The following is a 12,594-nucleotide window of genomic DNA, read 5'->3' on the forward strand; positions in this document are numbered from 1 at the left end:
ATTGGCTGAGTGCCGGGGTCACGCTCCTTGTGCTTCCGGCGGAAGAGCTCAAGATGGCGGCGGCGGCGGTGAGGGGCATCGGGGGCGGGTTGGGCCGCGGGCTGAGGGAGCTGCGAGTACATCTGTGTCAGCGATCTGATGGCAGCCGGGGAGTCAGGTGAGACCGGGACCGGGACGGGGGCTGTACAGGGTCGTATAGGGCTGTACCGGGCTGTGACGGCTGCTGCCCTTGGCAGGGAGTTCATCGAGCAGCACTACGTGACGCTGAAGCAGGCGAACCCCGACTTCCCCATCCTCATCCGAGAGTGCTCCGGGGTGCAGCCCCGGCTGTGGGCGAGATACGGTGAGTGAGTGAGTGAGAGTGAGTGTGCTGTGTGCTGTGTATGGTGTGTGTGTGCTGTGAGTGTGTGCTCTGTGTGCTGTGAGTGCTTTGCTTTTGTCCCAAAGCCGCCAGCAGCAGCTCAGTGCCTTCCCCAACCTTCCCCCCCAGCTCAGGCTGCTCAGGGCCCATCGTAGAATGGCCCCCCCCCAGCTATGAGCAGCACTGCCCCCTCAGTGCCCTCCGGGTGAGGGGTTTCCTCCACACATCTGGCCCAAGTCTCCCTGTTTTAAAGCCTTCCTTCCTTGTCCTGTTCTCATAAAGTGTAAGAAGTGGCTCTCCATCTTGCTTGTAAGTTCCCTTTAAGCACTGGAAGGCTGCACTGAGGTCCCCCCAGATGTACTCACCTTTCAAATAGGAGAACCCTAGTGCCAGCACCAACCTGCAGGTATCTGTGTCTCTTTGTGATTTGCAGGAAGATAGAGCCCCCAGTAAGGGCTACTATAGGAGCAGTGAGTTTTTCAGCACAGTTTTTCTGAGGGGGTTGTGATAGTCTTTACATGAGCCAAAAGCCAAACCGGGTTGATCACTTTGGGACATCACAGTGGCCTCTGCTCAGCTGCAGTGCCCTGATTTTAAGAGGTGAGCAAATGTGGTAGGGTACGTTGGTTTCTCCAAGGGATATCACTGAGCAGCGGGGTCAAGAAAGGTGGAAAGAGTAACTAGGGCACGGGAAGGACCTGGGGACAGCAGGGAGCTGAGGGGTGGTGACACTGGCCCTGGGAAACCCAAAGCGAGGCCTTGGTTCACCCTTCAGCAGAACAATAGAATGAAGCCCAACCCTCCCTCTTTTCTGCAGAGTTTGGCAAGGAGAAAAGTGTGTCGCTGCATAACCTCAGTGTGGACGAAGTGGCGAAGGCCTTGGAGAACATTGTGAAAGGCAAGGTGTGAAGACAGCCAGCAAACACACGGAATGCTTTACTTGCAATGTTTAATGTAAGATGTGTGTCCTTAACTTAATCACATAAATGTACATGCTTCTCCTGAGCATCGCTTCTTGGGTTTTAAAACTGTAGCAGTAAATCCAGCAGTGTTTGTACACCTCCTCTGCAGCAACAGGAACCTTTCTGTACTGGTTGCAGCTCAGCTCTGCCCCTGCCCTACATAGCAGGGAGGCACAGGGCACCTTGACAGTGCTTACACCATGACCGGGACACCATGACCAGCATTTCCTGTAGGGCCAGCACTGCTGCTTGCAGATAATCTGACCACCCAACGAGCCCTCAGGCAGTGGTGCAGGAGAGCAAGGCACGGGGTGAACAGTTTATTCTTCCTCAGGTCAGGAGGACAGGTTATGTCATCTGGGAGAAAGTGGATGATGCAGCAGATGGAGAACTAAACACAGAGGCACCCAGTGGCTGCAGGGCCATGTCCAGCAGTGCTCGCACCCGCTCCTGGAGTTCTGGGGTGTTCTGGTGCTGCTCGAGCATCTGGTGCCCTCCTTGTCTGACAAAGTCAACAGCAACCTGTGTGAGGAAGGAGGAGTGAGCGTGGGCTGGATGCTGCTCCAGGCTGACATGCCTGCATCTACCCCATCAGTGCTGGGCCTGGATTCCCCTTGTTCAGCACAGGGGTCAGGGCTGAAGGGATCCACCAGATACACTACAGGGCTGAAGGGATCCACCAGGTAAATCCAGCTCTTCTGATCACTGGTCTGAGTGTGTAGAGCTTAAAGTGAGGACAATGGAAGGAAAACAACGCTTCCCCACATAACAGTTCTGACTTACAGAGGGGGCAAGTAACATGCACAGAAAAATTATTATCATAAAGGAGCTGCCCCCCAGAGACAAGAGAAAGGCTTCCGACTGTCACACAAGTGGTTCCCGTTTCAGATGAGTATCTGGGTGCTGAGGAGTGAGGGGAGAGAGAATGAACAAGTGAAAATACTCCTGTTTAAATGATAACACCCACCTGTGGCCAGTGCAGGAAGAGGAGGTGCAGCAGCTCCAGGCACTGCCCCACCACCTCAGGGTTGGGTACCATGAGAACATGCAGCAGCACAGGAAGGGCATCTTGCTGGTGCAGCTGCTGGCAGTAGGCTGGGCCCTTCTCTGCTATGTTGCACAGCACTGTCAAGACCTGCACGGAGAAGCCACGAGAGTGAACAAGGAGCGCTCTGCAAAGAACTCCTCCTCTATTCCTCAGAACTCCTCCTGGTGGCTTTTGAATGCTCTGCAAAAGCTTTTCCCATCCCCTGAGGCACTGCTCGTCTGCATGTCCTGCTTTCTCTCAGCAGGATCCCTCTGGAGCAGTCCGTTTCATCACCCCTTAGGAGAGCATCCCTTGAGACCCTTCCCTTCAGCTTTAGAGGCTTCCAAAAGAAGGTGGCAGTGGCCTTCCTAGGCTCAGCCCAGGTGCAGGCAGGCCTGGTCTCAAGTTAGCATATGTCCCATGTCCTCAGGCAGGGAATCCCTCTGCCAGGATAAGACTGACCAGGCAGAAGCAGCAACTTCAGAGGACACAGACAATGACGTTACCACCACACCAGACTGTCTATGAAGTTGTTAGACCTGACTCATGCTGACTTCAACTTGAGCACTGCACACACACGACTCACGTTTGTGAAAGTTCAGAGCTCTCCATAGATGTGAGGCACAAAGGAAGGCCTTACCAACACGCTCACTGTCTGGGAATGTGGCAGGAGCTGCAGCAGGGCTGGGAGCAAGTCCATAGAGAGCAGAGCAGAGCAGAAGAAGGGCTCATCTGCTACAATGGGCAGAGAATAAATACATTAATGAAATCGAGGCCTCAATGCACGAGGCACAGACTTGGTATGTGCTGACTGCTCTTTGCAAGTGCAAGGCATGCTCACAGCACAGGACAGACCAGCTTAGACAAAGCAAGTGCCAGCAGACAGGGTCTCACTGCACCTTACCAAACTCAAAACCTATCCTGGAAACTCAGTCAAGGAGGAAATGTGCGTGAGGGGAAGAGCCTGGCTAATTCAGGAGTATTTCTGCTGTTACGCCTTAGAAAAGAGCACTTTTCCATCCCCAACGCAGTGCCATCTGTATGATGCGAGACGCCACCTGGCAGTCCCTCAGGGCCTGGCAGTGTCACCACACAGCATGGCTCTGCTGGAGGCTCCTTGTGCAATGACCTCCACGCCTGCAGTCAGGCAGAGCAGATCCTGGCAACTCAAGCTCTGCTTACAGCCCCACAGGGACACTCACCTGTGAGGTTGTTCAGCAGCCAGAGACTCTCCGGTACGATGAACGGGTGCTGCTGCAGGCAGCACTCCATGATGATGAAGAGGGCCACGAGCAGGCGCTCATCTTGGGGCTGGGCTTCATGGCCTGTCTCTTCTGCGAGCAGATTGCCGAGGCACCGCACAACCGGGCAGATGAGCTTTGACAGCATGGAAGAGCCTTTCGGTCAGCCCCACATCACCAAAGCAACACAAACAAAGGCCAACCCTGCCTGTGTCTTACCAGCTCCAGGCCCTCAGAATCACTTTGAGAGATTTCAGAAGCGATGTCACACAGGAGTGAGGTGAGAGCAGGCACAGCCCCCAGAGACATCAGCTCCACGTTGGGTGTATGGCTGCAAAGGAAAACATTACTTATGTAGGTCAGGAAACAACAGCCCTGCTCCTTCTCCAAGTACAGATGGAAGAGAAAATGCTTTCCAAAGGGAAAGGGGTGAAGGAAGGTAATCAGGATCCCAACCCGCAACCATGGGCTCCACACAGGCTTATGCTCCAGCCAGTAGATCCTTTGTTATTCTGTGTTTGGCTGCCCCCAGGGAACTCAACTTGAGGATAAAAATGCATTTACCAACAAACAATGTAGTGGAGGCACCATGCAAACTCTACTGCGGCTCCTGTCCCAAACTTGAGGCCAGAGCAAACCAGTCGAAGCATGTGCTGGGGTAGAACGGAGTCCAGAACCAACCTGGGATCAGAACAGCAGAGTTAATGGAGGCACTGGCCAGAGCAGGACAGATAACTGATAACCCTCTTGGATAAGGGCTACAGTCTCAGCATCAGCAATGCTCCCCTGTCAGTGGCAGGTCCTGGGGGCACTCAAACACCTCGGCTGCAGTCACATTTTTGGCACTGGGTGTCAAACTGATCTTTTCCAAAGCCAGAGAAATACAGCCAGAATTTCCCCACTGGCCTGCCCCATTCACACTGTCCTTTACTGAAATACCAAAGCTATCCACTCAGATTAAGCTGAGGGAAGAGAGTCAATCCTGGCACCCCGATCTACAAAACAGCCTCCATAGTTCAGCAGGAGACTGCTCTGAATTATTAACATCACTGGGATGGGAAATGCATCATTGTCTCTGGCACGCAAATACCACGCAGGGCCCCGGGGCACGTGGTGGTGCAGGGTACAAAGCTCAGACTCACGGAATGATCTCGGTGGGGGCTTCCTTGGCCTGGAGGAGCTGTGACAAGACATAACCCAGACCTTCCAGCACGGCCTCATGTGGGGACTGCAACCAAACAGAACAAAGTGACACCCACAGCAGAGCCAGGAGGGCCCAAAGCACCAGCTGTGTGCCACTGAAAGGGCAATGCCTGCATGTAGCACAGCCTTCCAAAGGAGCAGACTGGGAGTTGTAACTCCAGCTCAGGCCTCACATGAACAGGCTATACTTAAGCTGAGCTGCATCCCCTCCCCTTCCCACCTCCCCCCACATTCACAGGGGCTGTGGTTGTGGGGATTCAGGAGCCAAACATGGCATTGGTGCTGCCCTGCACCCCTATATCTGCAGGGGAGGCCCTGCTCACTATATTGGCCTCCTAAACCTGCTGAGCCCAAACTGCACTGAGGGAAGACGCCTGCAGCTCACTGCATGAGAGAATGTCTGCAGGCCGTGGTGATGATGGACATGAGACGTTCAGCTGGACTGGGGTACAAGTGGTAACCTGAGCCCACACAGAGCAGTGCAGGGCGCCCAGGGGAGACCCCTGCCCACAAGAGGACAGCCCTGTGCAGAAGGGGCTCTGCTTATGTGGAAGGAGGGCTGGTAATTCAGTCAGACAGTGTCTGAAGGCCGAAGAAAAGGTCTCTTTATGGGGAAGGGCGTGGGAAGAGCTACTTCACCCACCTGGATGCAGGATGCCAGCACTGGAATAATGCCCTGAGGCAGAAGCTTCTTCCTCACAACTTTGCTTTCCACTACCAGGTTGCCCAGTGTGTACAGACACAGCTCCTGAAACGAGAGCAGGTCATCTCCGTGCAGGGCTGACCAGCTCCACCTGAGCAGGGCACAGACTGGCTCCAAAGGGACAGAGCCCTCCAGAGCATCCCTTCCAACCAACACTTCCACACGAGAGCAGCAGGCTCAGCCGGCCAGAACAGCTCCTTCCACAGGCTTATGGGGAGTCAGAGGGGGCAATGGCCTCACCGTGAGCTCCACGCTGTGTCCCGAGAGGTACGTCAGCAGGTAGGAGGTGACGGGCACACACGCCTCGGCCACGGCAGCATCACTGGAGTGGGACAGCTCGTGCAGGCAGCGTGCCGCCTCCAGCTGCACGTCGGGCCGGCTGCAGGTGAACAGCCCGACCAGCGTCCGAACGGCACCGTCCAACCTGCGGGCACACGGAGCTACTGCCTGCACAGCGGGACGGGACGGGACGGGACGGGACGGGACGGGCTGTGCTCACCTGACGAACTGCTGCTGCGTCTCTTTGCTCTGCAGCGCCCGGCGGAGCCGCCTCAGCCACGTCCTGCGATCCTCACAGCCCCGCTGTGCGCCCCGGAGCAGCTCCGAGACCTGGCGGCACCGGGGTGAAGGGGTGAAGGGGTCAGGACTCGCCGCGGCGCAGCGCACGTTCCCGCGAGGCACCGCACTCCCAGCCCGCCCGTCCCGCCCCGTGAAGCCACCGCCGCCGTGCGACCGCCCCGCTCTCACCTCGCCCTGCGGGGCCGGTTCCACGGCCGCCTCCGCCGCATCCCCCGCTCCATCCCGCCCGTTCTCCGCCTCGTCCTCCCGCAGGAGCCGTTTGCTGACCAGCTGCTGTTCCCTCCGGGCCTTGCGCAGCGCTGCGTGCGGAGCGGTGCGGGCTGACAACGCTGCTCCCAGACGGGGCGGCCGCTCCAACCCGCCCCGCCCCGCAGCCCCGTCCCTCGTCCCGTTCCCCACCTGCTTCCCGTTCCCTCCGCCGCTCCCGCAGCTGCTCCGCGCCGCCCCCGGGCCCGGCCCCGCGCCGCCTCCTCCACATGGCTGCGGGACGAGCGGGGCGGAGCGCGGCGCCGCGTGACCGGATCCGGCCCTGCCCACAACGCCGGGCGGGGATGGGAGCGGAGCGGTGTCGGTTGGGGCTGTTGGGAACCGGGAGCCGTTTGTGTCGAACGGACCCCAAAGGTCACCCAGCCCCTGCAGCCACAGCGGCACCCACCGCCCCACACCGGGACCCACCGCCCCGTCAGTGCTCACAGCCCGCCCGGCCGGACCGTGTCTGTCTGCAGGGATGGGGCACCGCCACCGCTCTGTGCACCCCGTGCGGCGCCTCACCGCCCTCACACACACACACACATAAATACACACACACACACACACACACACACACACTCACTCACTCACACACACACACTCACACACACACACACACACACTCACACGGTCCCGAACAGCAGCACGGGGCGGTCAGGGCGCTGGCGCTGCCCGCACATCCCGCACACCCCGCACACCCGACACACCCCGCACATCCCGCACATCCCGCACATCCCGCACACCCCGCACATCCCGCACACCCCGCACATCCCGCACATCCCGCACACCCCGCACACCCCGCACATCCCGCACACCCCGCACACCCCGCACATCCCGCACACCCCGCACATCTCGCTCGGTCCCGCGGTGCCGTCGGGGCCGCTCTCGGCACAGTGACTCTCCCGCTGCTTCCCGTGGCACCGCGGTCCCGTCCCGCTCAGGAAGCGGCCGGGCCGGGAGCTCAATGCGGGCGGTGCCGCCTGTTGCCGGGAGCGGCGGGAGGAGCCGCTAAAGCGAAGCGGGGCCGGACGGAGCTAAAAAGCGCCGCCGGGGCCGGGACGCACCTGCGGTTCCGCTGCGCTGGAGGCGGGATCGGCGGCGCGGAGCTGTTGGCAGCGGCTGGAGGAAGCACCGCGGGGCGCACAGCGCTGCGCCGGGGCTGCCCGGTGAGACACAGCGCGGCCCAACTGCGGGGGGTGGGGAGGTGGGAGCGGCCGGGCACGGAGACCCCCGGGAGGTGGGCGCCGGGAGAGCTCCGACCCCGGGGGGTGTGCGGGGCTCGCGGGGCGGGCTGGGGCTGCTCTGGGCCGGACAGGCGGAGGGCTGGAGCGGAGCCCTGGAGCGGAGCCCTTCCGGCTCCTTCACGGCACCTTTTTGGCAGAGCCGAGTCAGCCGAACCTGGGAGCTCGGGGTACCCCAGGTTACTGCTCCGGTCACAGCCTGCAGTTCTCTGGGCTGCGGAGCAGGACGTGGTGCCGGCGGGGGGGGGGACGGGCATCCCCAGAAATGATTTTCCTCTTTCCCGTCGGGGCTGGTAATGAGGAACATCCCTGGACCGGCAGAAGGAAAATACAAAGCTCTCTTTTGCAATTTCCTGCCCCAGATTGCACGGAAACAGAGCTGCGGCTGTCCCATATTGGCTCAAACCAGCAGATCCGGCTCTGCTGCGCTCAGCGTTTCTCGTTTCTCCAAATCTGGGATGTTTTCCGGCTGCTCGTGGGCAGCACCCAGCAGCGACGTGCCCCATCTGCAGCCCCGCTGCCGCTGAGGTCTCGTTTTGGGGCAGAGCGGCACCACGCAGGAGCAGGTGGAGCGGGCGGGGTGTCGTGCTGGTGACGGCGCGGGGCTGGAGCCCTGCTCTGAGTCATGGCAGCGCAGCACCCACCGGCGGGGAGGGCAGCGTGGGGTCGGGAAGGGCCGCTCCGCGGGGCTGATGTGGGTCAGGGCGGCCCCATTGGCCGCAGTCCCACCGGCCGCCCCGCTCAGCGCCGTCTGGTTCCCAGGCTGCTCCCCACGCGTGGGGCCGCGCTGCTGCTCGTGGCGCTGGGGCTGCAGCAGGTCGAGGGTCGGTGCGTCTTCAACCGCACGCAGGAGTTCTGCCTGTGCTACAGGCTGACCGAGCAGAGCGCCGGCAGCGTCATCCAGTGCCTCGCAGCCTCCACCGTGGAGTTCCAGGGGGGAGACCTGGAGAAATACGCCGACTTCCCCGTCCAGGAGCTGGACGACTCCACCATCGACATGCTGGGCACCCTGGAGATCAGGAAGATCATCTTTTCGGACCTTGTGGTTCCCGAGGTGCTCCTGGCCCGCGTCCTGCGGTTCTTCTCCTACACTCGGGTGCAGGAGATGGTGTTTGAGAGCTGCAGCTTCGTGGGGAGGAGCAGCTGGGCGGACATGGATGGTCGGATCCTGCCCATCGTGTCCCTGCGCTTCCACAACGTGACGGCCCCCGAGCTGCGGGGCCGCGAGCTGGACTTGTCCCCGCTCGGCCGGTGGCTGGGAGCGCTGCGGGAGCTGTCGGTCACCGCATCGCGGCTGGACGCGCTGCCCTGTGCCCTGGGCCGGGCGCTGGGAGCCCTGCGCTCGCTGGACCTGGCCCGTAACAGCCTGGGGGATGCCGGCCTGGCAGCCGCCTTGTGCCGGGGCTCCTTCCCGCAGCTGCGGGTGCTGAGTTTGCAGCACAACAACCTGACGTCGTTCCGCGCTGTGTGCGGCACCGTGGGGCTGCTGGGCGAGCTGCGGCACCTGGACCTCAGCCACAACGCGCTCAGCGCCGGCACCGCCTCGTCCTCGTGCCGCTGGCCGGACACCCTGCGCGTCCTTAACTTGTCCAGCGCCGGTTTGGACCAAGTGCTCACACCTCTACCGCCCGACCTGGAGGTGCTGGACCTCAGCTCCAACCGGCTCCGCACCGTGGCCGTGTCCCTGCGCTCCCTGCGGGCTCTTTTCCTCAGTCACAACGCGCTGCCGGCCGCGCCGTCGGTGCGGGGCTGCCCCGCGCTGCTCACGCTGCACGTGGACAACAACCTGATCGCGGAGCTGCCGCGGGACGTGGGGAACCTGCGGGACGTGACGGCGGCCGGGAACCCCTTCAACTGCTCGTGCTCCGGGGCCGGGGCCGTGCAGGCGCTGGCGGCCGCGGGGTGTTTGGGCCGGGGGTGGCCGCAGGGCTACGTGTGCCGCGCTCCTGCCCGCTACCGGGGCGTGATGCTGCGGGACGTGCCCACCTCCGTGCTGCAGTGCAGCCCCGCCGCAGTGCTGGCTCCCGTCTGCACGGTCCTGGCGCTGCTCTGCGTGGCTGCCGGGCTGCTGTGGTGCCGGGGGGTGCGGCCACGGTGTCAGCGTGGCCCGGGGCGCGGGCAGGATGATTGCGGCAGCGCGGAGCGATTGTAAGGGATGTCCTGGTGTCCCACAGCGCACTCACTGCGGGCAGGGCTGTACCCGGCGCTGTCCCGCAGTAGGGATGGTTTTCCCAACGTGAATTTTGGAATCCTCTTATAAACATTAAGGTTGGAACAGATCTCTTGAGATAGAATCAGAACCTTCAGGATCATCGAGTCCAACCGCAGCCCGGCCATCCTGCCCTCACTAACAGCCCTCAGCTCAATCACGGCCCTGAGCTCCATGTCCAGGTGGTTCTTAAACACACCCAGGGATGGTGACTCACCCCCCTCCCCGGGCAGCCCATTGCAGCGCCTAACAGCCCTTTTTGTAAATAGGTTTGTCCTGATATCCAGCCTAAAGCTCCCCTGGCACAACCTGAGGCCATTTCCCCTCATCCTGTCAGCAGTAGAAGAGACCAACCATGTCCCTTCTGTACTGAGGTGCCCCAAACTGAACACAGCACTCGAGGTGAGGTCTCACCAGTGCAGGGTACAGGATGAGCTCCCTAATCAGCACACCATTCCTGATCCAAGTCAGGGAGCCACTGATCATTAATAAAGATATTAAATAGAAGAGTCCCAGTACTGGACACCACTCATGACTGGCCGCCAACTGGATTTAACTCCACTGACCACAACTCTTTGGGCCTGATCCCATGGCTGACCTTTAACTGGTCCATGATGGCTCCTGACATTACCGGTTCCATCACAGTCCTGGGCACCGAGGTGAGGCTGACCCTCCCCTGACAGCCCAGGGCCTTGCTGTGCTCTGTGCCAGGTTCAATTTGCCTTATGTCCAGCCCTGCTGCTCCTCACCCCAGTTGGCTCATCCATCATCCTTGTGGTGCTGGTGGGCTCCATCATGTCTGCACAGGGGGATCGCAACGAGTGGCTGGGAAAGGAGCAGGGAGGGGAGAGGGGGCTGGCTGGGGGTGGGCAGTGATTGTGCCATGCTCTGTTCTGCTTTCCCATTAAAATCTGCTCCTGGGCCTTGTTAGTGTCACCTCTCCTTGCTCTGTGTGTGGCTGTCAGTGCATGCAGGCTGGGCTGGGAGTAGCTGTGGGGCCAGGCTGCCCACCCGCTGCTGTCTATGCATGGTGTGAGCGGGTGTGTACGGTATCTGTGTTTGCACCTTGGGGTTTGTTCTGGGAACTGGGAGCAGCGCCTCCACCCAGCAGAGCAGGAAGGGAAGTCCCTGCATACTGGAAATCACTGACCCTTATCAGCACCTCTCTGCTCCCGCTGGACACACTGGGCGGTTTCCCCATCTACACCCAATGGCTCACATCCCATCACACCACACGCTGGGGTTGGCTCAGGGGCAGGACCAGCTCTGTCACCTCGTCCTATAGGGAGTGGTGGCAGATAGAGGCACGTGTGCCTGCTCCCACCCTAGTGCTACAGGCAGGGCCTGAGACCCCTCTCCTGTCCCCTCAGCCTGTACTGCTACCCAATAGAGCTCCTCAGCTCCAACTGGGTGCTCCTGGTACTACTGGTCTCCAGGAGACGTGAGCCTGTGGGCTGTGGCTGCTTCTTGTCCCTGGATAACATTGTCCGAAGTGCCTCACCCCCTGCCTGCCTGGCTGTGACACAGCTGTACCCAATCACCATCAATAATGCACAGGAACACGATCCCCTGTGCAGCCCGATCCTTGCCCTGTGCTGGGTCTGAGCCGTGGATGGTGAGGAGCTGAGCAGGGCACATCGCACGTGTCTGGTTTTGGGGTGGCCTCCAGGGCTCACCCAGCTCCTGGTGGTGCTCGGGGCAGGAGCTGGATCGTGTCCCTGTCACCATGCACGTGTCCCCGCCAGCTGAGCAGGAGGTGTGTGTACGAGCAGCCGTGGGACTGCAGCAGGCAGCAGGTGGGGCTGGGAGCAGCAGCTGTGCTGGGGGGTTTGGTGGTGGGCAGAGCGTGTCCTTCCCTTCACCTGGTGACCCTGAGCACTGTGGGCACTGTGAGAAGGCTCGGGGAAATGGGAAGCCCTGGGAGCTGGCCTCTTGGTGCTCGGGGTACAGGGCAAAGCTGGGGCAGCTGGGGTGACCCCTGTCCATGCCCAATGTTTTCAGGGGAAAGCTGGGCAGCTGGCGGTGGAGACCCCCTGCTGCTGCTGCTTGCAGAGAAGGAGATCCAGGTGAGAGCAGCCGGGGTGGGGACACTGAGGGACAAAGGCTCCTGGGCCTGAGATGAGAGCAGGGAAGGGTTGGGAGTCTCACCCCCTCCTCTGTGCCACACTAACCATTAGCAGCCCAGTGTGTCCAGTCCTTCCTTTGCCCTGCACTGGTCATACTGGGAGAAGCTGAACGTCTTCACTCCTTCATGCCAGGAGAGTTGCTTGGCTGTGGATGACATCTTCCACTTGGACACAGGACAGGTACCATGGGCAGCCCTGCGTCCAGCCAGACGAGCCATGGACACATGGCGGCCATCAGGCTCCTGTCTGGGCAGTGCTGGTGGTCCCTGCTGGCTCCTGGGGCGTGCTCAGGTCCTGGAGCTCGTCCCACACATGGCTCTGCTGCTGTTTCTCATCCCTCCCTGCTTCCTCTTGGTGCTGGGTTGTGTCTCCGTGCTGTGCCGTACTGTCTGTGCCATTCATGCTGTCCCTTGCCATCTCACCTTTGCCATGCCCTCTGCTCCATGCCAATGTCCTCTGTGCTGGGCCACCTGCACTGTTCTGGTTGTTCCTCCTCTGCTACATACATCTCTTCTACCAGGAGAAGGTCTTGGAGCTGGCACGACCTCAGCTGGCTCTGCTGCCCCTTGGCTACAGTGTGTCCCTGATGCTGTGGGACCCAAATGGTCCTGGGACCCAGCTGCCACTGCAGGACATCATCTGGCAGGTGAGGGCATGGGGAATGGCTGCGGAGATGGGACCTTGCTGGGCTCC

General features: G+C 60.8%; 3 protein-coding genes across 7 annotated transcripts; 2 read left to right on the forward strand and 1 right to left on the reverse strand.

The window, feature by feature from the left end:
* Nucleotides 1-23: 23 nt before the first annotated feature.
* NDUFA2 (NADH:ubiquinone oxidoreductase subunit A2) lies at nt 24-1,366 on the forward strand. Its single transcript, XM_015876266.2, has 3 exons — nt 24-157; nt 237-343; nt 1,179-1,366. Exons 1-3 carry the CDS (start codon nt 54-56, stop codon nt 1,268-1,270), a joined length of 303 nt encoding a protein of 100 aa, XP_015731752.1. The 5' UTR covers nt 24-53; the 3' UTR covers nt 1,271-1,366.
* On the reverse strand, nt 1,294-7,985 carry TMCO6 (transmembrane and coiled-coil domains 6). Of its 5 annotated transcripts, none has more exons than XM_032447398.1 (12): nt 7,390-7,985; nt 6,245-6,375; nt 5,997-6,106; nt 5,738-5,921; nt 5,438-5,542; nt 4,734-4,819; nt 4,156-4,272; nt 3,811-3,922; nt 3,553-3,727; nt 2,991-3,082; nt 2,291-2,458; nt 1,294-1,845 (listed from the first exon to the last, which is right to left on the reverse strand). In XM_032447398.1, the coding sequence occupies exons 1-12, from the start codon at nt 7,958-7,960 to the stop codon at nt 1,672-1,674; spliced, it is 2,025 nt and encodes a 674-aa protein (XP_032303289.1). In that variant the 5' UTR covers nt 7,961-7,985; the 3' UTR covers nt 1,294-1,671. The 5 variants fall into 5 exon arrangements, 4 of the variants coding, with proteins under 4 accessions (XP_032303289.1, XP_032303288.1, XP_015731746.1 ...); XM_032447397.1 differs by having other exon boundaries at nt 2,991-3,085; XM_015876260.2 differs by lacking the exon at nt 7,390-7,985 and adding an exon at nt 6,476-6,643 and having other exon boundaries at nt 2,991-3,085.
* Nucleotides 7,986-8,172: 187 nt separating this feature from the next.
* CD14 (CD14 molecule) lies at nt 8,173-11,019 on the forward strand. The gene has a single exon (XM_032447400.1). It carries the CDS (start codon nt 8,192-8,194, stop codon nt 9,716-9,718), a length of 1,527 nt encoding a protein of 508 aa, XP_032303291.1. The 5' UTR covers nt 8,173-8,191; the 3' UTR covers nt 9,719-11,019.
* Nucleotides 11,020-12,594: the final 1,575 nt, after the last annotated feature.

Source organism: Coturnix japonica, chromosome 13 (genome assembly GCF_001577835.2).
Source record: "Coturnix japonica isolate 7356 chromosome 13, Coturnix japonica 2.1, whole genome shotgun sequence".
Taxonomy (NCBI): Eukaryota; Metazoa; Chordata; class Aves; order Galliformes; family Phasianidae; genus Coturnix; species Coturnix japonica.

Coding starts and splice junctions, on each gene's coding strand:
- NDUFA2 (XM_015876266.2), top strand. CDS start 54: ATGGCGGCGGCGGCGGTGAGGGGCATCGGGGGCGGGTTGGGCCGCGGG. Junction 158..236: donor GATGGCAGCCGGGGAGTCAG/GTGAGACCGGGA, acceptor TGCCCTTGGCAG/GGAGTTCATCGAGCAGCACT. Junction 344..1,178: donor CCGGCTGTGGGCGAGATACG/GTGAGTGAGTGA, acceptor TCTTTTCTGCAG/AGTTTGGCAAGGAGAAAAGT.
- TMCO6 (XM_032447397.1), bottom strand. CDS start 7,960: ATGGGACAGCCGCAGCTCTGTTTCCGTGCAATCTGGGGCAGGAAATTG. Junction 4,273..4,733: donor GCCCCCACCGAGATCATTCC/GTGAGTCTGAGC, acceptor TTCTGATCCCAG/GTTGGTTCTGGACTCCGTTC. Junction 3,086..3,552: donor GCTGCTGAACAACCTCACAG/GTGAGTGTCCCT, acceptor TGCCCATTGTAG/CAGATGAGCCCTTCTTCTGC.
- CD14 (XM_032447400.1), top strand. CDS start 8,192: ATGGCAGCGCAGCACCCACCGGCGGGGAGGGCAGCGTGGGGTCGGGAA.